Source organism: Hemiscyllium ocellatum, chromosome 34, assembly GCF_020745735.1.
Source record: "Hemiscyllium ocellatum isolate sHemOce1 chromosome 34, sHemOce1.pat.X.cur, whole genome shotgun sequence".
NCBI classification, from domain to species: Eukaryota; Metazoa; Chordata; class Chondrichthyes; order Orectolobiformes; family Hemiscylliidae; genus Hemiscyllium; species Hemiscyllium ocellatum.
In genome coordinates this window covers 22,042,454-22,069,862 of record NC_083434.1, presented here as the reverse complement: position 1 = coordinate 22,069,862, position 27,409 = coordinate 22,042,454, and the positions used below count along the sequence as shown (strand labels likewise).

Genomic DNA, 27,409 nt, shown 5'->3' with positions numbered 1-27,409 from the left:
GAGTGCTTATCCTTGTTCTCCTTTTGAGAGTCTTCCTGATGATTGTCTTTGATCTTATCAATATTATTTTTTGTGGAATGTATTGGTGATAGTTCTGTTTATCCCTGAAGTTCAGAGTGTACTGCATTGCGACAAAAGCAAATAATGTAGATAACCACATGACAAATAATGGGGTATCATAGGGTTACGTTGTACAAGATAATGCTTTTGTTTGTCAGTATATTGAAGTGTTTTTTGTGAACAGTTCATAAATTCGCTTATTAAACAACAGATAGTTTAGCAGAAGCTTGCTTTTATAGCATTCTTTCAGTATTAAATCTACAACTTTACACGTGCAGTACAACGGCAATATGCTGTATAAACATGAAATGGGAAATTCTGGCTGATTGATTGAGGGCCACTTTCAGTGACAGGAACACCACTGGTGCAGCACATGTACTATTTATCAAAGACCATCTGCTGCCCCATTGCAATGTCACTCCAATAATGACCTCGGCCCCACAAAAAAATCTGGAGTTTTATTCAGTCAGATACAGCATGTTAATATTGAGCAAAGGTTGGGACATCTGTAGTTTTATTATGAAATTAGTAAGTGGAAACTGAATTAGAACAAAATGAAACAAAATCAAGTGACTAAACATTACACCTCACAAAATCGATTGATGATTTATCCATCATAGTTCATTGCACCAGAATAAAACAAAATTCATTGCCTCACCAGCATATCAGCTGGTAGACTTTATATTTACCATGCTGTCAATCAAATGCTAAGCACAACTAACATGTATATCGAGTAATGTCAGGAGTCAAGAGTTCAGCGTATGTCTGTAACTAACAATAAACCAAGGAACAGGCTTAACATAGAAGTACAAAGCCTCCATTGCTCAAGGTGGAATTTTCCCAGTCTTCAAGCAAAGCACCAGCTTCCCTTTATGAGATACTTTACTTTCCTAAGAGGCCATTACACTAAGCAATAATAAAACAGAAAGTGCTGGAGAACCTCCACAGGTCTGACACTTTCTGTGGAGAGAGAGAGTTAACATTTAGAGTCTAATGCGGCTCCTCTTTAGAACTGAAGGGGCCTGAAAAATTGATAGGTTTATTTGCTGGTGTAAAGGTAGGAATGAGCAACAAGTGGAATAAATAGTAAGGGTGCAAAGAGCATTGGGCAATGGGAGTAGAGAAGAGATTAAGATGAAGATTAGGTGTTAACGGTAAGTGTTAATTGTAGAAAATAGATCAGATCTGCTAAGAGCAAACGCAAGCCAGCAAGCGGCTAAGGCAAGTCATAAATTGGGGTGTGGGATTAATCAAAATGGAGGGCACAGTTCATGGTCTAAAGTTGGTGAATTCAATGTTAAGCAGAAAATTAGATGTTACTCCTCCAATTTGCAATAGATTTTGCTGTTAATGTTTCTGTGCTAGGCTTTTTCCAGTGATTTCTGAAATATGTCAAATGCAATTCTATTCTTAGTTCCCTATGCATGTAAATAAAATGCTTAACATTTGTTTTAGGATCCCGCTAGAAAATGTGATGACATTGATCTTTGGGTCTGCCCTGCTGCGGCATTTCTGGTATGGAAGCAGCTTCATAAACAGTCAGCACCAGAAATATAAGGAAAAAATTAATCTTATGTTACTTCTTAGCTCCACCACACTCCCATGGATTACAAACAGTCCCTTTCCAGGGACTTAGCTGAGAGCCACTACCAGAGAAGCAATCGTATCAAATTGGAGTCCTGGTAATAAGCCAGCTTCCTCAGGGGATGTGCAACCACCTTCAGCACTCTCAAATTCAAATTAAAACTCTATAGCTCGATTTCGGATGAGCCAATTTTTACTCTCTGTGGCCAGATTGAAAAATCATTAAAGTGTAAGAACAGGCAAAAATTATTCGGTCAAACAAACCCAATCCTTTCATAAGGATTTCTACCAGAATGTCAGTTGCTTGACATTTCAACAAATCTCTTTGCTCCCATGCCAGCATTTCTATCCTAAGCACACTGTAGTGCTTCAGCAAATCTCAGTGCAGGCTGGACGAAAAGCATCTTACTTTCCAATTAGGTACGTTATAGCCGTCAGGACTCAACAGCAAGTTCAACAACTTCAGGGCATTAACACTGATCTCAGTTTTGATATTCGAAGAAGAGCCAAATTGAACTTGAAATGTTAACTCGGTTTCTGTCTCCATAAATGCTGCCAAACCTGTTGAGTGCCTCCAGTGTTTTCTGTTTCTATTTAATCTAATCTTCAAAGGTGTTATTTATTTTTCTGTGGCAGTAAATGCACTCCAGAAGTTTTTTTGTTAAGTTCTAATATTGAAAAGGCAGAGGGTGGAATCCTCCAGATCCCTGAATGACATGGGCTGCAACAAGAAAGTTGGGGAAACGGGAGGAGATTTCCATTGAAGATCTTCTTAATGTTGAGAGCAAAAGGTTCCACTTTTCAACCAAATGTTGGACAGTGAACCAGGATTCTCACTAGTGAGTGACAAGAGGCCTGCTTACATGGTTTATCCCTCATGAGCAGCGTCATTATTACATAATCCTGCTTTCGCGATATGCATTCCCCCATACTGCCACCTGGCGGCTATGAACTCAACGCCATCAATCCCCAATATTGATGTCAGTGTTGCTACCCGGTGCCTCCAGTTCGCTGCTTGTTCATCCGGGCGTCCATCTCGAACACTTGGCCCCAGCATCTCCAGCACATGTACCCCACACCCATGGGCATTGCCATCCAACACATAAGAGCCTCGCTGCATCAATATGGCACATCTTCAAATCAATTTCAGTGGGGCATGTTGGAGTATGCCAGCAATTCTCATGGCAGTGCTACTGCCAAGACACTTTACACACACAGGGTCAAGCACATGGATTGAACCAGGCTGTAATGCAGGGCTGCTCGCTTTGCTGTCTTACTGCTCACTCACTTTGTATCTACTTTGATTTTCATATTATGCCTACATCATTGACAGTCAGCAGCAGCCTGGTTTCCGTTGGGGTGTGGGGGGAGGGGATGGGAATGTACTGCTAGGTCTGACGTCACTATGCCTGCGGTTCAGGGGGTAAAGTGGAGAAATGACAACTCAATTAGATGAGTTATGTTAGGACTTTTGGAAGTTAATAGCCTATGGAGTTGACAGGGTGGATTACATAGAAGGTCATGTGTACTTGGTGAATTCACCAACAGTAAGAACCTGAGCCTGAGACTCGTGAGTTGAGAAGTTTCCTTCCATTGTGATGTATATAAGAAGGGACAACATCAAAACGGAGCTGTAAATGTGTAAACATGTCTGTTTGTACACTGGGAAAGTGGTGAAGTATCCTGAATAAGTGAGTAGGCAATGCAGAGGCCAGACAGGGTTTTGTAATTGAGGTCGGGCTGGGAGAGGGAAAATGAGGGAAGATGTGCAATAGTGAGAGTGTTGGAGAAAGAGCCTTGGTCAGAGATAGGTGCAGTAACAGGGCTGAAGTGAGACTGAGGTATTAGGGGGAAGATGGTTGCATGCATCCTGGCGGAATGGAAAGGGTCATTAACCTTCTTGCAGCATGGCTCAGGAGTGCGGAGACCCCACCAAATCTGGGTAGCAATGCTGCACCAGACTCGCAAGGCTTGTCCTCCTCTGCTGGTCCTTGGGGAGTAGGATCTTCTCTGCCCCGCCCCCATCCACTGGGACCTCTTGGTCCCCATCAGCAAAGCACAGTGTCAATTTCCCCTTGTCTTCCATGTGTCCCGAACCATGTAAGGTAATTCCAGAATGCGAGCATTTTACAGTCCACCGATTCTTAAACAACAAACCCATACAAGTAGACACAACATGCTCAGAAACTCTAGCTACACTACCATACATCAAAGACATTTCAGAGATGCCAACCAGACTACTCCAACATCTTGGCATCATTGTAGCCCACAAACCTACCAACACACTGAACCAGCTACTGAAGAACCGAAAGGACCATATACCAACAACCAGCAAAACGAATGTAATTTACAAAATACCATGCAAGGACTGTAACAAACACTACATCGGACAGACACGCAAAAACTAGTCACCAGGATACACCAACTAGCCACCAAAAGACATGATTCACTATCACATGTATCCTTGCATACAGATGAGGAAGGACACCTCTTTGACTGGGACAACACATCCATCCTAGGACAGGCTAAACAGAGACACGCATGGGAATTCCTAGAGGCCTGGCATTCAAACCGGAACTCCATCATTAATCACATTAACTTGGACCCTATTTACCAACCTCTGAGAGAAAGAACCAAAACGATATCACCCACCTTAAGAGATCAAGACACATGAATAGAAAGTGGAACAGAACACCAGCACTTCACCAGAGGCTCATTGATGATGTTACCTAGTATGGTGACGAAACATCTGAAAGCAAACCTGTTAGCTCAGCGAGCAAACTTACAACCTGAACCTGAACCTGAACTACAAATCTTCACAAAAATCACAAACCATTTAATTTGTTTCCTGTGTGTAAAGGTAAAGTCACCATAGTCCTATTGGATCAGAAAGTTGTTCTGTCATTATGGCTGCATTCTAACTTGAGAAACACTTAGACAGGAGTGTAGTTGAGAAGATGGTACCTTTTTGATAACTTCAGCTAGTGCTGACATTGAACCCACACGGCATTACACACCACCAGTCCAGCCAACTGATCTAAAAGATCATTTATAGAATACTAACTTGAAAGTTGAAAACAACAATTTTTCACAGGCTGGATCATCTACCACTCAATCTACTGTTTTCCTTTGGTGCATTTTCAATAACTGAGCAACAGGTTTTTGAGCTAGTGTTCCTGCATGTGCACCATCCTTCTGCTCTGCTACCAATGTATTAAAGTAACTATTCCATCGTTACTGAGTAAACAGAACAATTTTTCCAGTCATCCAGTTCATGAAAATGTAAAGTACATAATGGTGTATTTGTCTTTTGGCTTTATATTGCTTAATAATGTGTCAATACATAAACATAAGTAGTCTTTAATTATTAGCTGCCTTTTTGAATGTTTAATATTTGTAATAGAGTTTTAGGAAAGATCATCAAGCAAATTGCTTGCTTTTAAGATTGTTACATCACTGTTGTCCAATAAGTTACCCACCAGTCAGTTATGGCAGATTGGGAATCGGACATGGCTAATTGCACTTCTGCAATTGGTTTGTGATTTCAATATGAGCAGTTGTACAACATACCTGTTTGTATTTTTGGTACAATAACAAAATGGAACACAGAATGTGTGTTTTTAGGTTGTTTTCAGCTCGTTACTTCCTCGCGTATGGAATTGTGGCAGATGTTTGTTAAGTAAAAATATAACTGTATATTTAGCCTGAATGAAATGCCAGGTATTTTCTCCTAAAATTAGTGCATGTGGGTAAAATGGTGTCCCTGCAGGCATACCCATGGCTAGTCAGCAATTTGTATTGGACAAGTATATGTTTGAGCTGGAACAAGACTGCACACCTATATGGCTATTGCTCAAAACCAGGTTCCTTTAAAGACAAATTCGGACAGCAACAATTTGAAGCAAATTTGGGGGGGGGGGTGGGCATTGAGTAAAGTTTCAGGAATTCTTTGGGTGCTGAATTTGACGATACATTATTTATATTAAAGTGTAAACCAAAATAACAATATGACCACCTTCAGGAACACAGATTTAGTCTGTACTCAACCCCTCTGGTGTGCAAAAGCTAAATTTAGAATAACTTAGCTGCTTAGCTTCTGGACAGTGAAACGATTAATAAAAATCCTTGGCTTAGATTAAAAACATAACTTGGACATGTTAAATCCTTCAGAGGAGTGGGTTTTGACAATTGATAGTCTCAATAGAACAGCAACCCGAATGTGCTGCAGGCTCTTTGGAACCTGTTATTGATGTAAGCTTTTTGCCAACTCATATTTTTCTCTTCCTGACTCGGATGCATCTAGAATATTTGAGAAGTGTTTGTAAACTTCAAATTTTATTTTGTCAATTGGCAGAAAACTTGCATCAGTAATCAAATTCAGAAAAACTCATGGGAAAGAAAGGACATCAAAACAGGCCCAACGTCTCCCTCACAAGACAGGTCAGCTGTGTGGATGCTGGGATGTGTTTACATTGAGGGACAGATTTATGCTTCAGAACTGGTGACAAAAACATTAGAATGGACCTTTGACCTCTGGCACTAATCCCAGTCTGTCTGGCATGGATCCAGACAGCAGTCAGACATTACAAGGAGCTGGAAAACATCATCATGGACACGCTGTTCTGAATCTGGGTGTTCAAGTATGCCTTCAATTTATTTTTTTTCACATTCACATAGACTGCTTCGAAGGTCTGATTTACATAAATGTTGAAAACTGAATTCAGTGTAAGGTTCTGTTGCTTTCCCTAAGCACACAACAGGCTCAGACTTTGATTGAATGAAACATGCTAACATGTTAGAAGCATGGGGTGAAGATATCAAAAATATACTTTTGACCTCTTGAATCAAAATTTAGTCAAATTCATCGTTTGAAGCTTTGTTCTGTGGAATATTTTTGAATCCATCCTTGCTAATTGTTTTTGCTAAAAATACACTTAGTATTAAATACAAGTCAGGAAATCTCAGGCCCATTGTCCATAATATTTTGTTCATTAGCATCATGAACTGTTCCTAAAGATTCCAAAAGGTTACACTGCTATCTTCTGACAAGATATGAGATCTTTTTCTGAGTCTGATATTTCTGCCCTTTATCCAAAACCATTATAACCTTTGAGGCACTGAATTGTTCAAAAATGTAATAAATAAATTATTTTTTCCTCTCAATTTGTAATCATATGCCATTCCACTGGGATAAAGACAGAAAATGCTGTGAATCCTCAACTGGTCAGGCATCACCTGTAAAGCAAGACATTTGAGTTAATCTTTCAAATCAATGACCTTTCCAATGAAAAGACATTAACCTGCAGTGTTTGCCTGAACCTTACTGCCCTGCACTGGATAAGGCTGCTGTTGGGGGATCAGTGTGTGGTTAAACTGTGGAGATCCACATCAAGGGTAACTGTCCACTTCTAGCCTCTTGCTAGCTAAGGACACCAGCCTCATGTAATTCAAGGGGATTTCAGAACTGGAGACTCCATGCTCCACAGAGATATTGCAAGCATAATAGACATGCAGCCCTGAAGACCACCCCCCCCCCCCCCCCCCCCCCCCACCCAGCCACAACCGTTTACCCCCAATTCATCATTTATCCTACAGCCCTCTATCATTCCTGAATTTTAACTTGGACTAACTGCTGAGGTGTTAAAGCTCCCAAACCCTCAAATTCAAACTTAGATAGATAAAGGGCATTCAATTAGGTGGCTGCTTCATCTCGCCCCCTAATTGTCCATCCTAAAAAGGGTTGTGGTGCTAAAATCATGTCCCTATCTCTGAACCAGAAGCTGTAGGTTCGAAACCCACTCCAGGATCTGATCCTCAAGGAAGATGCATTGACGTGTTGGTGAACCAGATTCATTATCAACCTGCTAATCCTCTGCTACACCTATGGCAGACAGTAGAAACAGGAGTCTACTGGTCAGCCATGCTTGACATAGAGTGGTTGGTGTTTCTCAAGCAATTTCCTCTTCCAGGAAAAGCTAGCCACAGAAATAGTCCTTCATCTAACTCATAAGCCATTAGACTTAAGAAATGACAAGCAAATTACTTACATACTAATTAGCCTTGGTGCTCACTGTGTTAAAACAATTAAGGGATACATGTCTCACACTGCATGTAATATGTTGATTTATACTTTTAGAAAGGCATTTTCATGGGGTGCATCGCAAGTGAATACTTTCTATTCCGGTTGTGACCAGGAAATAGGAGGCCAGCTTATACATTGCTCAAAAGAGATTTGAAATTGAAGGTTTTGTCTTGAACTCTTCAGGACTGACACAAGAAACCAAACTTGAAAAGGGAGCACCAATTTACACAGCATGTGACGAACGTGCTGATTGGTTGGTCAATTGTTGGCATGAGTTATGGCAGGAGCTGTTAACTGTCAATCTTAGCTGAAAAAAACCCAGACCATGCATGGTCAACTCTGGTTGGTCAAGGTGTTGCTCTGGGGATTGCAGTAGGATTGGGTGTCCCATGTTAGAAGCTAACCACATGGAAATATTCATAAACAGCGAACCAAGAAGTCAAAACCACCTAATCTCCTACACTCTTGATTTAAATTTACAGGTAATAAATTAGTACATTTGAAAAAAATGCTGTCTCAAAAATACATGGCTTTTGTTAGCAGGATGGAGAAGTTTGACTTTCTACAAACATTAAAATAACCAATGGGGAGATTATCAGGAAGCGAGTTTTGAGAAAATTTGTAGCTCAGGTTAAGGTTCTGGATGTAGGTTTGCTTCCTGAACTGTAAGGTTCATTTTCAGATGTTTCGTCACCATATTAGGTAACATCATCAATCAGCCTCCGGAGGCTCACTGAGGATGTTACCTAGTAAGGTGATGAAATGTCTGAAAACGAAACTTCCAGCTCAGCGAGCAAACCTATGTCCATTATCAGTAGATATGAAATGACTACACTGTTTAAGAAAGAAGTTCAGTTACTCCTTAATCATTGAGATGTAGCCTATTCAGGACATAAGCCCCTAGGGGAATCTTTAGGGCCACAGTGACTGCCTAAAGAGCCTTCCACCATCCCTGTGGGACAAAGAGTTCTGGAGACCTCTGTCGTGGGCTGCAGTAGCTAAAGCTGATGGCCTGCCCATATGGTGGTAACTGATCTAAGAGTAGAAGTGCATGCTATTTAATTGATTTCCCAATTATTGCAGACTGGATGGTTGGCGCTACAACAGCTCACACTCTAAAGAAGCACAGAAATCACTGACAACAATTTCTGGATTTCCAAGTTATTTCTCAGTTGTTCTTGTCAATTTTAATGATGTAATGATGGTGAATACTCAGAAATCATTCCTAATTACCATGGCAAAATCAGGGCTATTGTGTTTTATAACAGTCAGAGACTGCTGATCTGCAATTGTTAAACTCAGTTTCACATTAGACAGTGAGCACTCGAAGAATATAAAGATGGCGGGAAAGAGCTCAAAAAAGGAATTAGGAGGGCTAAAGAGGCCATGAATTGTCCTTGGCAAACACGATTAAGGAAAGTCCTAAGGCATTTTATACATATATAAGGACAAAATAGACAATTCATGCGTGGAGCAAGAGGAAGTGGGTGAAGTGCTTAATAGATACTTTGCATCGGTATTCACATGGAGAAGGATATGGTGGATAGTGAGTCTAAGAGGGGTATGTTGATATTCTAGAGCATGTTGGTATGAAAAAAGAAGTGTTTGGTGTTTTGAAAAGCATTAGGATGGGCAGGTTCCCAGGACCTGATGGGATCGATCCCAGAATATTGAGGGAGCTGAAGGATCAATCCCAGAATATTGAGGAAGGTGAGGGAGAAAATTGATGGGGCCTTGTACAAAATATTTGCATCGTCTTCAGCACAGGAGAGGCCCCAGAGGGCTAGAAAATAGTTAATGTTCCTTCATTTAAAGAAGGCAACAGGGATGATCTGGGAAATTACGGGCCAGTGAGTCTTACGTCAGTGGGAGGAAAATTATTGTTCAACATTCTTAGGGATAGGATTTATTGACATTTGGAAAAGTATGTATGTATTAGCATAAGTAGCAAGGCTTTGTGTGGGGGAGGTCATGTCTCACAAACTTGATTGAGTATTGTAAGAAAGTGACAAAGATGATTAAGGGTAGGGCATTATCGTTATCAATATGGACTTTAGTAAGCCCTTTGATGAGGTTCCTCATGGCAGTCTGATACAAAAGGTGAAGTCATTTGGGATCCATGGTGAGCTGGCAATGTGGATGTAAAACTGGCTTTGTCATAGAAGGCAGAGAGTTATCGTTGAAGGGTGTTTTTCTCACTGAAGATCTGTGTTTGTAAATATATCAATATGATATGGAAGAGAATGTAGGTGGCCTGATTAGTAAGTTTGCAGATGACACAAAGGTTGGGAAAGCTACAGATAGTGAAGAGATTTGCTGGAGACTTGAATGGAGAAATGGCAGGTGGAATTTAAACTGGACAATGAGAGATGATGCATTCTGTAAGATCTAATGCAGGAGGAAAATAAATTGCAGAGCCTTTAGCAGCATCAACATACAAAGGGATCTAGGCATACAGGTCTACAGTTCTCTGAGTGGATAAGGTGGCCAAGGAGGCATATGGCATGCTTAAATTCATCGGTCAGAGCATAGAGTATAAAAATTAGCAAATAATGTTGCAGCTATATAGAACATTAGTTGGGCTACATTTGGAATATTGCGTACAGTTCGGGCCACCACACTACCAGAGGGATGTGAAGGCTGCGGAGAGGGTACAGAAATGGTTTACCAGGTTGTTGCCTGGTTTGGAGGGTTTTAGCTGTGAGGAGAGATGGAACAAATCTGATTTGTTTTCACTTGAATGTGAGAGGCTAAGGGGCAATCTGACAGATGTTTACAAAATTATGAGAGACATCGATAGTTGGAGTGTGTTTCTCAAGGTAGCAATGTCAATTACTAGGAGACATAGGTTTAAGGTAAAAGGGGATAAGTTTAAAGGAAATGTGAGAGGCACATGTTTTACACAGACAGTAGTAACTGCTTGGAATGCACTGCCATAAGTAGTGGTGGAGGCGATTGCAATAGCAATGTTCGAGAAACATCTTGATAGATATCAGAATAGGCAAGGAATAGTGAGATACAGACCACGTAGAGGCAAAAGAATTTTTGTTTAGAAAGGCATCATGTGTCGGCGCAGTCTTGATGGGCTGAATGGCCTGCTTCTGGGCTGTACTGTATTTTTTGTTTATTAAAGCAGATTAGTGACTTCATTTTGCAGACTGGAGTTTATCAGTCAAAGACAGGTAAGGTGAAAGTCACATCTTGTTGCTGGGATGAGATCAGCAGAAATTTATGTTGGGTAATCTCATCCACATTCTCAAAGGAGTGTATTGGGCCAGATTTTCATGTGGGCCTTAGAAATCTGAACTACACACTTTTGCATGTTTTGAAGTGTACATCTGAACGCCGTGTGACTTTACCTGGAGTTTTTCTCCTGACACACGAGGGTTTTGTTTGTGGTATATTTTGTGAGTCATGATGGAAGATTTGTGAAGTGCGTGTGTGGATGTGAGTTGGTTAGTAACACAGCTCGGTTCTCCAACAGCCCAGCTCTCAGTGTCCTTTAACAATATCCTAAACCTCATCCCTCACCACATGTCGTAAGCTTGCAGATGACACTAAAATGATGGTGTCATGGGCAGTGTTGAAGGTCATCTCAGAGGTACAATGGGACCTTGATCAGATGGGCTTGTGGGCTGAGGAGTGACAGATGGAGTTAATTGAGATAAATGTGAGGTGCTGTGTTTTGAAAAGGCCAATCAGGACAGGACTGATGCTCTTAATGATAGGGTCCAGGGAGTGTTGCTGAACAAAGAGACCTTCCAGTGCAGGTTCATAGCTCTTTGAAAGTGGAGTCATAAGTAGACATGGTAGTGAAGAATAGATTTGATACACTTGTCTTTATTGGTCAGTGTATATAGGAGTTGGGAGGTCATATTGCAGACATTGGTTTGACCACTTTTAGAATACTGTATTCAGTTCTGCTGTCCCTGCTATAGGAAAGATGTTGTTAAATTTAAAGGGATTCAGAAAAAATTTACAAGGATGTTGCCACAGTTTGAAGGTTTGAGCTATAGGGAGCTATTTTCTTTGGAGCATCGAAGACTGAAGAGTGACTTTGAGAGCTTGATAAACTCACAAGAGGGCATGGATAGGATGAACAGCCAAAGATATTTTCCCCCGGAGTAGGGGGAGGGGTCCAAAACTAGAGAGCATGGGGCAGCACGGTGGCTCAGTGGTTAGCAGTGTTGCCTCACGATCCCAGGTTCGATTCCAGCCTTGGGTGACTGTCTGTGTGGAGTTTGCACATTCTCCCTGTGTTTGCGTGGGTTTCCTCCGGATGCTCCAGTTTCCTCCCACAGTCCAAAGATATGCAGGTCAGGTGGATTGGCCATGCTAAATTGCCCATAGTGTTAGATACATTAGAGGGAAATGGGTCTGGGTAGGTTATTGTTCAGAGGGTCGACATCGGCTTGTTGGGCCAAAGGGCCTGTTTCCACACTGTAGGGGATCTAATCTAAGTGAGAGGGGAAAGATTTAAAAGGGATCTAAGGGGCAACTTTTTCATGGAGAGGATGGTGCATGGATGGAGTGAGCTACCAGAGCAGGTGGTGGAGGCTGCTATAGTTATAACATAGGAGACAGTGAGGACTGCAGATGCTGGAGATCAAAGCTGAAAATGTGTTGCTGGAAAAGCGCAGCAGGTCAGGCAGCATCCAAGGAGCAGGAGAATCGACGTTTCGGGCATGAGCCCTTCTTCAGGAATTCGACGTTTCGGGCATGAGCCCTTCTTCAGGAATTTCCTGAAGAAGGGCTCATGCCCGAAACATCGATTCTCCTGCTCCTTGGATGCTGCCTGACCTGCTGTGCTTTTCCAGCAACACATTTTCAGCATAGTTACAACATACAAAAGGCATCTGGATGGGTACATGAATAGGAAGAGTTTAAAGGGATATGGGCCAAATACTGGCAAATGGGACTAGATTAATTTAGGATTTCTGTTCAGCATGGCCGAGTTTGACCGAAGGGTGTGTTTCCGTTCTGTATGTCTCTTAAGACTCTATGACGTCAACTCCTGTGTTAACCCAGGCCCATCAAGTTACCCATGATATTTCATGCCATCTCCATCCCTCACTCAGATCCATGCCAAGCTGCCTTCTCACCTTTTCGCCCCTTGCCTCATACTCTTCACAATCACCCACCCAATATACAATATGCATAGATCTAAAGAGTTGTGCAATACCAATAAGAAAATTTTGAAAAATCTTAAATATCTAATGCATTGATTCTGGGGGATAATGAGCTGAAAATGTGTTGCTGGAAAAGCGCAGCAGGTCAGGCAGCATCCAAGGAACAGGAAATTTGACGTTTCGGGCATAAGCCCTTCTTCAGGAATGCAGTGCCCGAAACATCGAATTTCCTGTTCCTTGGATGCTGCCTGACCTGTTGCGCTTTTCCAGCAACACATTTTCAGCTCTGATCTCCAGCATCTGCAGACCTCACTTTCTCCTCTTCTGGGGGATAATAACCTGTTCAGTATAAAAACATTGAAGTATGTTATGACAGGGTATAAAATGTAAGAATCAATCTTGGATCATTAGACCACTTGCTGAGCTAAAGTTATTTATTGATTGAAAACCAGCCAAGCCTTCACAGTCTTTGTCATTATCATATTTTGAATAAAGCTTCCAGCTGCATTGCCTGAAATGGAGGACAGAATCATTCCCCATTTCAAAACAAAATGTCTGCCAATAAATGAAAAGGAGTATGTGCAAAGATTTGTTTTCTCATTTCAAAAGCATGTCTTTCTTATCAACAATGAGTCAGTATAATTCACAGTCTGGGACACAGTGGTAGTATCCCTAACTCTGAGACAGGAGGCCCAGATTCAAATCCTATCTGCTACAGAGGTGTGTAATAGCATTTCAGAGCAGTTTGATTTAAAAATGCTGTTATTTAACATGCACAAAATATGACACCAAAGCCTGTCATGGCATTTTTAAGATGTTTTAATGCATTATGGAGCATTATTCCATAGAGAAACGACCATACATGACACACTTACATAATGCTGATCAATGTAAAAGTCAATTTGCCCATGATGAATCACTGCATTAAAATACATCTACATTACAGGTTCTAATAATTACATTTCAAAGTGTCAAAATAGTTTGTACTTTTCAGAATTTTCCCAACCCTTCAGCTGGCTTCCTCCTAGGGCAGCAAACCTTTTGAGGAGATGCTTTTCCTTTTATGATTTTCAAAATCCACACCAAAAAATGAAAATTGTACATCGCAAGGAAATGCAATTTTATGATCACTATGGTGGAGGTTGGGGTGGGGGAAACCTTGGAAAAGCTACTTCTACATAAACTTAAGAAACTTAAATTCAGTGGGACATGACCCAATTGTGCTCCTTCATTGGGAGATTGATGCATGGCCCATTACATCAGTTTCAGATCTGGAATCAATTAGCACAGTTTCATTGAGGTGCAAATATATGGTGTCACATGTTGCCAGAGAATCATCTTTTAAAATTATCAATGCTGTAATAGAGCGAAAGGTGTTGTACTCTGCTTTACATATTCTGCAGTGTTTTATACTGACAGAATTGCTGAGGTGATGCAGTCATCTATCCCCCAGACTAAGCATGATTATCAAAGCAAATTATTTTTAAAGATCAAGGTTGATTCCGATTTGGATTAAGCAGGAGTTAAAATATTATCAGAATACAGAATGTACATTGGGAAATGAAGTGCTTCACAGGTACACCACGATTCCCAGGATATTTGAGCCCCCAATTAATTTCTCTTGTACACAAGAGTGCAAGGTTTTGGAAAAATCGGTGTGGCCAGTCATAAAGTAATTCAGTAGCTGTTCACCAGATAGAGTTTTTGAAGTCTTGAAGGCACATTATAGCTCTACTGGTGGACATAATAGCTTCCTTGGTATAATCAGCAGATAGAGACATAGGTTGCTAAGAGCAAGCTGATGGTTCAATGTGCTTTGTTGCCAATTGATGCTGCCTTTCTTTGTTTGGATGAGAGACCTAAATGAGCTTGATAATTTATGACCTAATATGACAAAAGGACAAGGAAATGTCTACATTAAGATACCTGGAAAGGTCTACTGAACAACCTACCTGCTATGCAAAACAATGGCAAATGCCTGTTTGGTAAATTTTGTCACTGATTATTGGTGGTAATCCTAGATTACATTGTATGCAAAAATAACCAAAGTCTTCAGTTATGCAAATGGTTAGCTGATATAGTTAGGTAGAAACAGGTGAGATTAAATTCTAATGTGTGCCAGACTCAAACCTCGTTTAAATAAAGGCAAGAGTATGTGTCGTCAATGCCAAGATGGCCGATAAGGATAGTTTTGGCTGACTGCACATAAGCAGATGATGACAATCTCACATTTCGACAACATAGCTCTCTGGCTGCTGGCCAATCACCTTGTGACAGAGCTTTCTGGCTATCCCAATGGTTGATGTTTCCCTCCCTGTTCGCTACCTCACTTATTTCATGGCTTGCAACTTTACTCAGATTGGGCTAATAAGTGGAACAATAGATGAAGCACCAAGTGCTATATCTGAGCTTGTGCCTAGTGTTATGGAACATCCAGCAGTTGGCACTAGTGAGGCAGGGCAAATGGAGCAGTGGAATGGATATTCTCTGAGGAAATGGGTGTCTTGGGGGAAAGAAGCTTCATGGAAAGAATAAGGGGACAGACTGAGGGTTTCTCAACCCAATATAAAGCACTGGCTTTATTCCATGTAAATACTTAGTTGTTTAACCTTAATTTCCTTTCATGATTATAATGATCTGTTCCAGTGAGAGGTCATCAACCTGAAATATTAACTCTGTTTCTCTCCACAGAAGCTGCTGACCTGATCAATATTTATAGCATTCGTTTTTGTTTTTACTATCTGAATGCAGCCCTTAAAGGCTCCTCTATCTGCCAGGTTTTTCAACAGCTGTGAAGCCTGAATTTTCTTTTTGATTTGATTTGATTTATATTGTCACATGTACCAAGGTATTATACAAGTGCATCAGGCTAACAGAGTAGAGTGCAGGGTACAGTGTTACAGCTACCCAGGGTTGCAGAGAGCAAGATCAACATAAACATTAAAGAGGTCCATTCAGAAGTCTGATAAATAGTGGGGAAGAAGCTGTTCTTGAATCTGCTTGTCCTTGTATGCAAACTTTTATATCTTTTGCCCAAAGGAAGAGAATATAACTCCTCCTAATGGTGGAAGGAGTCTTTGATTATGTTGTTGCATTCCCGAGGCACTGGAAGGTACAGACTGAGTCAATAGTTGGAAGGTTGGTTTGTGTGATGGACTGGGCTATGTTCACAACTCTGGGTGTAGTTTCTTTTGATCTTGGGAAGAACAGTTGCCATACTGTTGTGATGCATCCAGACAGGATGCGTTCTATAGTGCATCTATAAAAGTTTGTACGAAGCTTTATGGGCATGCCCAAATTTCTTAGTCTTCTGAGGAAGTAGAGGTGTTGCTGTGCTTTCTTGACCGTAGTGTCAATGTGGGCAGACCAGGTGATTGTCACTACCCAGGAACTTGACCCTGTTGACCATCTCCACCTCAGTGCCATTCATGCAAGTAGGAAGGTGTGCTCTCTACTCCACTTCCAGATATCAATGACTAATTCTTTCATTTTGTTGGCATTGATGGAGAGAATTCTTGTATTTACACCATGCTGCTAAGCACTCTAACTCCTTCTTGTACTCTGTTTCGTCACTGTTTGAGATCTAACCTACCACAGTGATGTCATCAGCAAACTTATAAAAGTAGTTGGAGTGGAATTTGGCCGCACAGCCAAAGGAGTATAGTAAGAGGCTGAGTATGCAGCCTTGCGTGGCACTGATGTTGAGGATTATTGTGGAGGAAGTATTGTCACCTATCCTTGCGAACTGTAGTCTGCTGGTCAGGAAGTTAAGGATCCGGTTACAGAAGTGGGAGCAGAGACCTAGGTGCCAGAGTTTGGAGAGGAATTTGTTTGGAAATATGGCCATTTATGGTGGAAAATTAAGACACTCTTAAAATGAAGACATATAATCTCCTTAAACAAAATTAACAAACCAGCCTTCCTTCCATGGGAAGATTAATCATCTACCTCCACTAAGACTGGAGATGGACATGTTCAAGACATCCAGTTTCCTGGTTCAGACTTTTACCATTTTATCCACCCAGCTACATCAGTGTTTCTTTCCCTCATTCATATGTGGAATGTCCTCTTGTAATAACAAAATGCCTGGAAAGGAGCAAAGAAGTCTGAAGAACAAAAACCTCTACAATTAAATGTGCATAACCCTGCAGGGGCAGCAGGGTGGCTCAGTGGTTAGCACTGCTGCCTGACAGTGTCAAGGCCATGGGTTCGATTCTCACCTCGGCTGACTGTCTGTGTGGAGTTTGCATATTCTCCCTGCGTGGGTTCCCTCCGAGTACTCCGGTTTCCTCCCGCAATCCAAAGGTGTGCAGGTCAGGTGAATTGGCTGTGCTAAATTGCCCATAGTGTTAGGTGCATTAGTCAGGGGTAAATGGAGGGAAACGGGTCTGGGTTGCCCTTCAGAGGGTCATTGCGGACTTGTTGGCCGAAGGGCCTGTTTCCATTCTGTAGGGAATCTAATTAATAACCTGCGTTACTGAAAACAAAATTCTAATGGAGCATGTTTTGGTGGGTGCTGGTGAGGTTAAAGATGAGTCAATTGTGAATAAAGGTGGGATAGTAGAAATGATGACAAAGAACAGATCCCAGTTTATTAATGTGAAGCCTGCTCACATACCTTACTGAGTTAGGTCTTGATTCCCCCTTTGCATGACCACTTTCAAAGTGAAAGTTATGATATTAACGAGAACAGCTAAACAAGTGCATAGCCTCATTCAAGAGGTTGAAAGCTAGGATAAAACAATGATGAAATCTGCTGCTCATTTGAAACAAAAACAGAAATTGCTGGAGAATCTCAGCAGGTCTAGTAGCATATGTGGAGAGAAATCAGAGTTAACATTTCAGATCCACTGACCCTTCTTCAGAACCGCATCTCCTGTGTAAAAACCATCTACTTCCTAGCTATCATCAGCTCTGAAGAAGGGTCACTGGTGCCGAAACATTCTCTGCACAGATGCTGCCAGACCTGCTGAGATTTTCCAGCAAGTTCTGTTTTTGTTTGCAGCTCATTTCTCAGGAGTACAAACAGTTTGTCAGTCCTGCAGCCTCTCACTGAATTTTGCGAGGGGAGGACCAGGAATATGATAGCCCAAATGATCAAAACAAATTCCACAGGATCTGTCATAGTGTACCACTCTTAAAGCACTTCAATTGCTTTGCCCCAGAAGGACAAAGGATGATAATCTTTGTGCCTTTAGCAGCAAACCTCTGGAATCTAATTTGAAAACTTGTGGTGAGAGCTTTATGTTGTGGTGAGTTTGAGAAAGGTGCATTTTTAAATCATCAATAAGACACATAGACATATGTTCTTTTGAGTATTGAATATTACATTGATTTAAATGAGTGGAAAGATGCCTTTCTGATTAGTGCAGTGGTGATTAATTGAAATCAGAGAATGCAATCTTATTTAATATTGCTCTTTTCATATTTTCAGGCTCTTCCCGTGGTAATGAACATTCCCCTATATCATCGCCCGTTGCCAATCACAGTTCTCCTACTGGCACGCCCAAACGGGCTCCAGGAACAATAATAATTCCACAGGGAACCCAGACTCCAGCAAATACTCCACCTGTAGTTACGATTGCTCCAACACAGACAGTCAATGGACTTTGGAGAGGAGACAACAGACAGGTAAGAGCCAGAAAGCTGATAACTTAGTTGCACACGATGTTTTGTGGTATCGACTTAATGTGTTTCAGTGAGAAGATATTTAGGAACATGTTACAATAGTGTGATCTCCTCTTTAAGTCAGGAAAAGATATTGAGTTATCTGTTTTATGCATTTATTTTAAACACTCAAATACATGTGTTAAAACATTTTTATTTTGATATGCCATGCATTTGTACAATAACACTGCTTGAAATGCTAAGTTTTCATTCTTGGTAGCTTCTTGAAAGTAAACTTGTCTAGTTAAAATCAAAATTTATGGAGGTGAATTTTTGTTTTTGATTTTAATGAGCAATAGTTCATGAGATCAAAACTACTTTGAAAGGATTACCCAAGTTAAACCCTTATACTCTAACACACCACCCATACCCTTGCAAGACATGCTCTGTCCCCAAGTAATGCCTCCACACTCGTACTTGTATTTTTAATGTTTTAAAATTTTATTTGTGTTTCATGAGCCTGAAGGATTTTCAAAAGGCTATTTTCAGCACTGTGTCTGCATTCATAAACAAATCTTAATTACAACTCAACTGTTTGCTCATTTTGCCAACTTTTGCAAGTTAACAGAATCCTTATGTTAGATTAGTAAGGACTGTGGTCTTTGTTTTAGTTTTTTTTAAAAAACTGGGGATGGAAAGGAGAGAATTGTTTTAAGAATTAGGGTTTTGAACAGGGGCAGCAATTTTGAAAGAAAGCAACCTGATCACCTGACAAACATCATCAACAACTGTATGACCAAGCAATAAATGAAGTTTAAATTGCAGATGATCTAGAGTCAAGGAGGTGTACTGATGCAGGTCATGTTGGCAACAAAATTTGTTGATTGGTCATTGGACCAACGATAGTTATCAGTGACAAAGGTCCTTTGCTTGCCAACAATAGTGTGATTGGTTCTCAAGTGGCTGAGCAGCTTGGGGTTGGGAACAAGAATCAGGGAGAGGGAGAGAGAGATAAGTGCAGATCGCCTCCCAGACAAGAAGCTGTCTGTTCTCTGCAGTTACAAACTCAATTTAAACCCAAAGAAAACTGACTACCTTGTCTGCAATAGTAACTATAAGCTATGACTTTTGAATTGACAAATCAGAGATGGTTTCCAAGTAAATCAGTCACTCTGTACTTCTTCCAACCCATTTCTTCTATAGAAATGCCTCTGAATGTCAAGGGCCTGACTAACCGAAGAAAAATCATCTAAATTTTGGAATCAGGCAGCAAAGCAGAATTTCTACCTCCTCTAATCATCTATTTTTGCTGTGTGTGTGTGTGTGTGTGTGTGTGTCTGTCTGTCTGTCTGTCTGTCTTCTCATATGAGTCCCAGAAACCTAGGTGTTGGTTTTGACTGAGGTAAAACAAATCCATAGCTTTCCCATCAAGGTTCTTCTGGTCCCTTCAAATTACAGACAGTCTGTATTTGTATTAGCAGCAGTGCCTTGATTCTACTTCTTGCCAATAGTTATTGCTTTATAGTTTCTCCTCAAAAGCGTTAATTGTGGTTGAATGTTGTATTCTGCACTTGCTGCATGCTAACTTTTAATGGATGGATTAACTTGAAACTGAAGATACAACCTTTTATATTAGCTGGGTTTAAAACTCCATTTGCCATGGGTTGATTGCTCAACAGCAACAAAAATAGTGAATTTCAAGGATTATGGTTTTCATTTGACATTCATAGCTGGAAATGCAATCAGTCAGAAAGTGAACTTTAGCCACATTTTAAGTTGTCTGTGGATTATAACTTATGATCTTAACTAATGTAGGGAATTCAAATTTTTCCCAAAGGAATACCTGTCAGATAAAAATGGTAACACCAGTAGTTCTTACTATTGGAAGTAAAGTATTCAAGAATGTGCAGATTAACAAAAAGAAAATCTCTAGTTTTAGTGCCAACTGAGGGCTTATTTTGACTGTAAGCTAAATAAATTGTATTCTGGATTAGTGGTGCTGGAAGAGCACAGCAGTTCAGGCAGCATCCAAAGTGCAGCGAAATCGACGTTTCGGGCAAAAGCCCTTCATCAGGAATAAAGGCAGTGAGCCTTAAGCGTGGAGAGATAAGCATGTTTGGTATAATCTTTATTAAAAATCTTTTTAGATTTTTTTTGTGTGGCTGCATTACTTGACACAAAGCAAGGCTTATAGGTTACTATGCAGTCATGCACACATGCAGTATAGTAGAAATGTTGAACTCTACACTTGTTAAAGTTAAATTTTAGTGGTCAGATAATTTGCATTTTTTAAATTCCATTCACTGTCCATTCCTGAGTTGCGCAGAGGTTAATTAAGAGTCACTGCAGTCACATAAGAGCCAGACCAGGTGAGGATAGCAGATTTCCTTCCCTAAAGCATCAGCGAACCAGAATTTTTTTGTGTTATTTCTGACAGGTCAGCTTTCTTTCTAGATTTAAATGAAAAAAAAGTTCACCATCTGCCAGGGTCAGATTTGAACCTGTGTCACCAGAACATTTAGCCTGGGATTTCTCAATTGCTGGCCAAGTTATGCGATCACTTCACCACCACTTCCCAATTCTTAGCAATAATTAAGAGCTATCAAAATGTTAAAAAGAGTACTTGGCCAGAAATGCGCAAATCCTAACTTTCTATGGTGAGGTTTAATTGTAACTTCTTAAATTCATTTTCAGATGTGGATAGTGCTGACAGTGCCAATTTTTGGAAAGGGCATTAAGCAGTAGAGAGGGTGGTGGTGAGTTGCTGTCTTGACCTGCTGCAGACTATGCCTAGAAAGTGAGTCCACAGGGCTGTTAGGAAGGGAACACTGGATATTTGACCCAGTAAGGTATGATAATATACTTCCATAATTTGTCCCATGCTAGTGCACAAAATACCATTTTAAAATGGTGGTGGAGGAAGTGAATATTTAAGATGGTGGATATAGTTCCCATCTTTGGAGCTGGATGAGTTTAGTTTCCTCAGTGTCATGCAATCATAAAAAGGTCAACCAATGGAGAAGCAAGTGAAAGAACCTCCACATTTTTGCATTTAATTTCATATCCGCATCACTGAAATTTGCTCATTAATTAAACAAAAAAAAAGAACTGTGGATGCTGGAAATCCAAAACAAAAACCAAAATTGTCAGAGAAACCCAGTAGGTCTGGCGGCATCTGTGGAGAGAGAAACACAGTTAATGATGTCTTAAGAAGGGTCTCTGCACTTGGGTTTCATGGGAGTCCGGTCAGGAATAAGAGCTCAGGCTTGTGGATGTGGACTGGGCGCAAGATCTGCCCCTGTCCACCAGCATTGTATGGATTATTAGCTAATAACTAATAAGACAACCCTCCAGCTCTCAGCCCTCATGCCCCATCCGTGCTATCGCATGCTGTCTTTTGTTCTTCTACTCAATCCCATACTTTCCTATCTGCCCAATGTCCCACTCTAGTCTCCATAGCTGTCCATACTGTCAATGCCTCAAATGCTCTGTGCTCAACCCCTCATCCCCTATATCTTCCCTACCGACCTATGTCCCTGTACACACCTTAGTCCTTTATGGTGATGCCAATTTAGTGCCAACACACGCCATTTCATGCCTAAACCACATGGCCCCTATACCCTCCCTCACAAGCTTTGATGATTAAAATGGCAAGCTGCCTTTATGACTATGCAGGCATGTAAGCCCAATCTGACTCCACTCCTATCCTCTTGAAAGTGGGAAATCCCTACTTCAGGGGTGGCACTTGCAGTATAAGGCCAGTTTTGCTATTTCTGTCAAGTTGGAGACACTGTGCATCATAATGAAAATCTGGGTCTAAGTTTCTCTTTTTTGCGCCAACTGTGCACCCAGTTTCAGGGATAACTGTGATACTAAACCCAACCAAGTCAAACTCCTTACTTTATGTTAGCAATCTGGCTTAGTTTAAGCAATATCCAAAGTACAGCTAAAATGATGAAATCATCTTCTGAATAACTACAGAAAGAGAAGATAATGAGCAGAACTGGACATCTGAATCTGATATAAATTAATCCTACTAACTTTATTCCAATTCAGTATCAAAGAAATAACATTTAACAACATTAAAAAATGCTGTACCTGTCACTCGAAGTTAATCTTTGCAGGAATAGCTGCTTTGCATCAAGTTGATGTTGGAATTAAAATGTGAACAGATGAAATGGGTAAGTAAAGATTATAGCTGTACCAACAAGATGCTTGAGTCAATAAATTGAAAGTTTCTTTTTCGTAGATAAAGCTGAAGATTCCAGCATTTTTAGTTTCACTACTTTGCTTTCTTTCTTTCCCTATTTTACGCTGCTGTTGTTATCAGCTATGTTTCTGATTGCTCCTTTTTGTATCTTTTATCAATATCAGGCCTCAGCTTCCTTAGCTAGCTCGTTCTTTCTCTTTGTTTTCTGAAATGTAGCGGAGGAAATGGTGAGGGGTGGTGCCAGTGTAGCTGCGGAAGATGGACTGTTCCACATACCCTATGAAGATAGGATTCTGGAAGAAGGGCTCATGCCCGAAATTCAACTCTCCTGCTCCTTGGATGCTGCCTGACCTGCTGCGCTTTTCCAGCAACACATTTTCAGCTCTTTCTTTCTCTTTGCCAACGTTTATTCCTCCTACGGTTTGAACATCCGGGCATAGCAACACCTAGTCACTGCTTCATTCTTCCCAGTTGTAATGTTCAGTGAGCTGATTGATTTGTGTTTGATGACAGTAGTTGGTTCCTTGATCTATGTTGTGGTTCTGTTCACCGAGCTGGGAATTTGTGTTGCAGACATTTCGTCCCCTGCCTAGGTGACATCCTCAGTGCTTGGGAGCCTCCTGTGAAGCGCTTCTGAAGCGCTCCTTGATCTATGTATCTGTATTGAACTGCTTAAACATATAGGTAGGGCTTGAGTTTATACTTAAGCAGAGAAGCTTTCAGAAAGAAGACTGGAACTGAAGTTTATGTGTACAAAATACTGTGCTCGGAGATTTTTTTTAAAAGAATTACAAATAAGCCTTTAAAAATACCCAAACAACTTTGGATGCTGGAAATCAGAAACAAAAACAGAAAGAGATTCCGAAGAAGAGTCACTGGACCTGAAATGTTAAGTCTGCTTTCTCTCCACAGATGCTGCCAGACCTGCTGACTGTTTCCAGCAATTTCTGTTTTTGTTAGAACTAGAGTCATCTCCACATTGTGCTGAGATCGATTAGAATTATAAGGAGTGATGTGGAGATGCCGGCGTTGGACTGGGGTGTACAAAGTTAAAAATCACACAACACCAGGGTATAGTCCAACAGGTTTAATTGGAAGCACACTAGCTTTTGGAGCGATGCTCCTTCATCAGGTGGTTGTGGAGTATACAACTGTCTTCCACAACCATCTGATGAAGGAGCCGTGCTCCAAAAGCTAGTGCTTCCAATTAAACCTGTTGGACTATAACCTGTGTTGTGTGATTTGGGCGGCACGGTGGCACAGTGGTTAGCACTGCTGCCTCACAACGCCAGGGACCTGGGTTCAATTCCCGCCTCAGGCGACTGACTGTGTGGAGTTTGCACGTTCTCCCCGTGTCTGCGTGGGTTTCCTCCGGGTGCTCCGGTTTCCTCCCACAGTCCAAAGATGTGCGGGTCAGGTGAATTGGCTATGCTAAATTGCCCATAGTGTTAGGTAAGGGGTAAATGTAGGGGTATGGGTGGGTTTCACTTCGGCGGGTCGGTGTGGACTTGTTGGGCCGAAGGGCCTGTTTCCACACTGTAAGTAATCTCATCTAATCTAATAAGGAATGCAGCAAACTGACAAAAGTTCCTCGACTCAGGTTTTGAACTGAACCAGCTTTCTGAGAGCAAAGTATAAATGTATTACAATGCATTAAAAACAACCTTTGTTAAAATTAGGAAATCTGCCTCCTTCCACAGTGAAGTGTCAATAACAAGCTATCACTAATAGGTAACTGGGGGCACTCCGACTTTTTCTGGTGAGTTGCTATAAGTTTCAACCAGCGACTATAAACTAGGGAAGCGAACTGGGGAAGCCTCCACTCCTTCCCAGGTCAGCTAATTAATTGTAGCTAAGACTGAGCATTTGATTTTTCTCCCTCTTTTGTATATTCACATTTCTAAAAGCTTTAAGAGTAATGATAGAAAACCAAGTGGCAAGAAAGTGCAGATGTGAAATTCCTCCTTTGTGTGAGCTAGCTCATATTCTAGTTCAAGCACCCATTTCTTTTTTGGCAATTACTTTTGTTCATCTATTTTGTTGATTAAGTCCCAGAAACCATAAATGTCACATTTGTCCAAAGGTGCTTCATCCACAAAGTCTGGTCGTTCTCTCATCCACTGGTTTCTCTAATCTTTTGTAAATATCCCTGGGAGCTCTTCAACTGCATTCCGTTACTACTTTGCCTTCCTGAATTGTTTGTTCTCCTTTCTATTCAAAATGTCTTGAAGGCCTCAATGAATCTCATGCTGCCATCTCTTTCATCTGAATGTGTTTTCCCTTTCATGTGGACTGTAAGGCTGCGGAAAATAGGTATACAGTAAACACCAGCTTACCTCTCCTATTGTTTCCAGAGTGCTACTTTCCTCCATTTGCTATGTAGAGAGACTGCATTCTGTTAATTAAATCCCAATCCCTTTTCTCTTGATGATGCATCTGACTATGAAGGGGAAGCTCTGAATATACATTTGGTTCATTTTGCAATTTGTCTTTGGCTACCCTGTAATTTTATTTTGTTAAAAAATGTAAAAAGAAAAGTGGCATTTCTGCTTACTTTCTTATCACTACTGGACATATATTGTTTATCATTCAACTGGATTCATTGCAAAACATTAGTTAAACAGGCTTTTCAAATTTGAATTTTCAAAGGGTCTTTGATATGATAACAGACTGAGGATTCATGATAAACATTGCCATGTTTAGATTCGGGACAGATGGATAGCAAATTAGCTAAATAGTATACAGAAAGCAATAGAATGTTCTTGTGATGCAGTGATAGTGTCCCTGCTTCTGAGTCAAAAGGCCCAGGTTCAAGTTCCACCTGCTTCTGCAGTGTATCATAACATTTTTGAACAGGTGAATTAAACATTGCTATACCTAAAGCAGTGAGTAGAGTTAGAATAGCCAATTCAGATGGAGGAAGAGATGAAGTGGTTTTCCATGTAATAATGCTGGAACCATTGTTATTCAAAAGTTTCAGGAATGATCTGGCCTTTGCAACAAGTATCTTAATGTCAGAATTAGTATCTAACTTTAGGTGGTATAGCTAAAACTGAGGAAGAAAGCTTCATAATGGAAGACATTAAAAGACTTGCAAATTACAGTTGACTTGGTAAATTAACTTTAACAGAGATAAATGTGAGGAGGTCTTCTGACATAGGTAAGTCATGCATCTGCCTTTACTCTCTGGGTTCACATTCTACCACAGGTTAATTGTCAAGGATGATGTGACCACAAAGATGACGTACCAACCTGTGAATCCTTACAACAAAGATACCAGTGTTAGGTAGTAAGAGTGAATGAGATTCCTCATTAGCCATGTGATAGAAAGACTTTGAACTCTACCATTGTTAATCATTGCTCCAGCTCACACAAGTTGTTATTGAAACTCAACTCCATCTGAGGCTATTTGGTTGGATGGTTAGTGTGGATTAGATTGGCAACAGAGTGTGACTTGATCCCCGTTTGGCTGAGATGGATTACCTGGCCCATTGTAGAGATGATTATGCCATGGATCGGACCTGCTTTAGTGCAGAGAACTCGAGGAAGACGACGGTAACAATGCTAATGCTGCCGGCTGTGAGAAGGAAGAGGCTGAATTTTACTTGAACAATTACTTGTTCCCTCCTTGTGATGAAAAGACCATCAGCAATGCACTGACCAGAAATCCAATTGCTGCAGAGCTTTCACAAGTTGGGGCTGGTCTCAATTCATTAAGGTTATCTCATCTTCCCCTCAACACCAGGAAGTCCCATCCTCCAACTACGCCAACAGAGGACCATGTAAAAGGAGTAGCTAAGGATAGAGATGAACAATCATTTAAACTATTATCACAGGTCAGCAAGGCAATTAAAACTGCTAACAAACCACAGTGATTCTGAGGATATGGAATTCAAAGGTAGTTAAAATTGGATTAAAACCTTATAAAGCCCTGCTCATGACACTCTGGTCTGCAGTCAACTATAAGGGCACACAAAGTGCAAAAAACAGTTTTACAAAGATGGCGCAGGCACTGTAGATTACAACCGTTGCAAAAGATTGAACAGGTTTGGTTTTGTTTCTTTACAAAAAGAGAAGGATTAGAAGAGATTTGTTGGATATGTATCAAGTAACAGTAGATGTGGAGATAATGGCCATGAAATTGGATTCTGTCGTGCCGCTGATGCTGGAGTTACAGAAGCCTTGCTCTCAAAAAATTGGCATTCCGACTGCTTCCTAACAAGGCGTTAATAAAGGAGTACTGTGCATACACTCAACATGCAGAGTGGGCAGATCATGATCATTAAATGTCCTCTAATGCAGATTTTGCACACCATCTGTCATTTTAGACCATGTAGTCCATGTAATGGACTTTCTTAATCCCTCCCAGCTAAATATGAAAACAGGAGACTCTGTGCCCCGGTAATCATTCAATTTCCAACCAAGGTGTTTTTGATAAACTCTTATTGTAAAGAATTAGTGAAAATATACGGCTGAATTTTACATTTTCTTGATAACTGTCAGTTTCTTCAAGAGTGTACAGAGGGTGTTTTTTCATGAGGCCTTCCAAGATTTCTTGTCATTACAGAACTCATCTCATTAATTGCACACCTATGTCTCATAGAGGCCCTATGGCATCCTCTCTCCTGATTCTAGTCCCATCCTATCATCCTCTGTTTCTACAAGTGCTTGCCTCTGACCTGGATATCCTCCAATAGTTTGGCATCACCAGCACCTATGCCATCTTCAGAAGGTTAC

General features: G+C 40.8%; 1 protein-coding gene across 3 annotated transcripts in view; it reads left to right on the top strand.

The window, feature by feature from the left end:
- The window catches only part of LOC132832302 (genetic suppressor element 1-like), a 289,494-nt gene that overhangs the window by 191,354 nt on the left and 70,731 nt on the right, over positions 1 to 27,409 (top strand). For all 3 annotated transcript variants that reach the window (XM_060850188.1, XM_060850189.1, XM_060850187.1), the window contains one exon: positions 18,290 to 18,486. In XM_060850188.1, the coding sequence (XP_060706171.1) occupies positions 18,290 to 18,486 (197 nt within the window). The remainder of the gene's footprint in view (positions 1 to 18,289; positions 18,487 to 27,409) is intronic.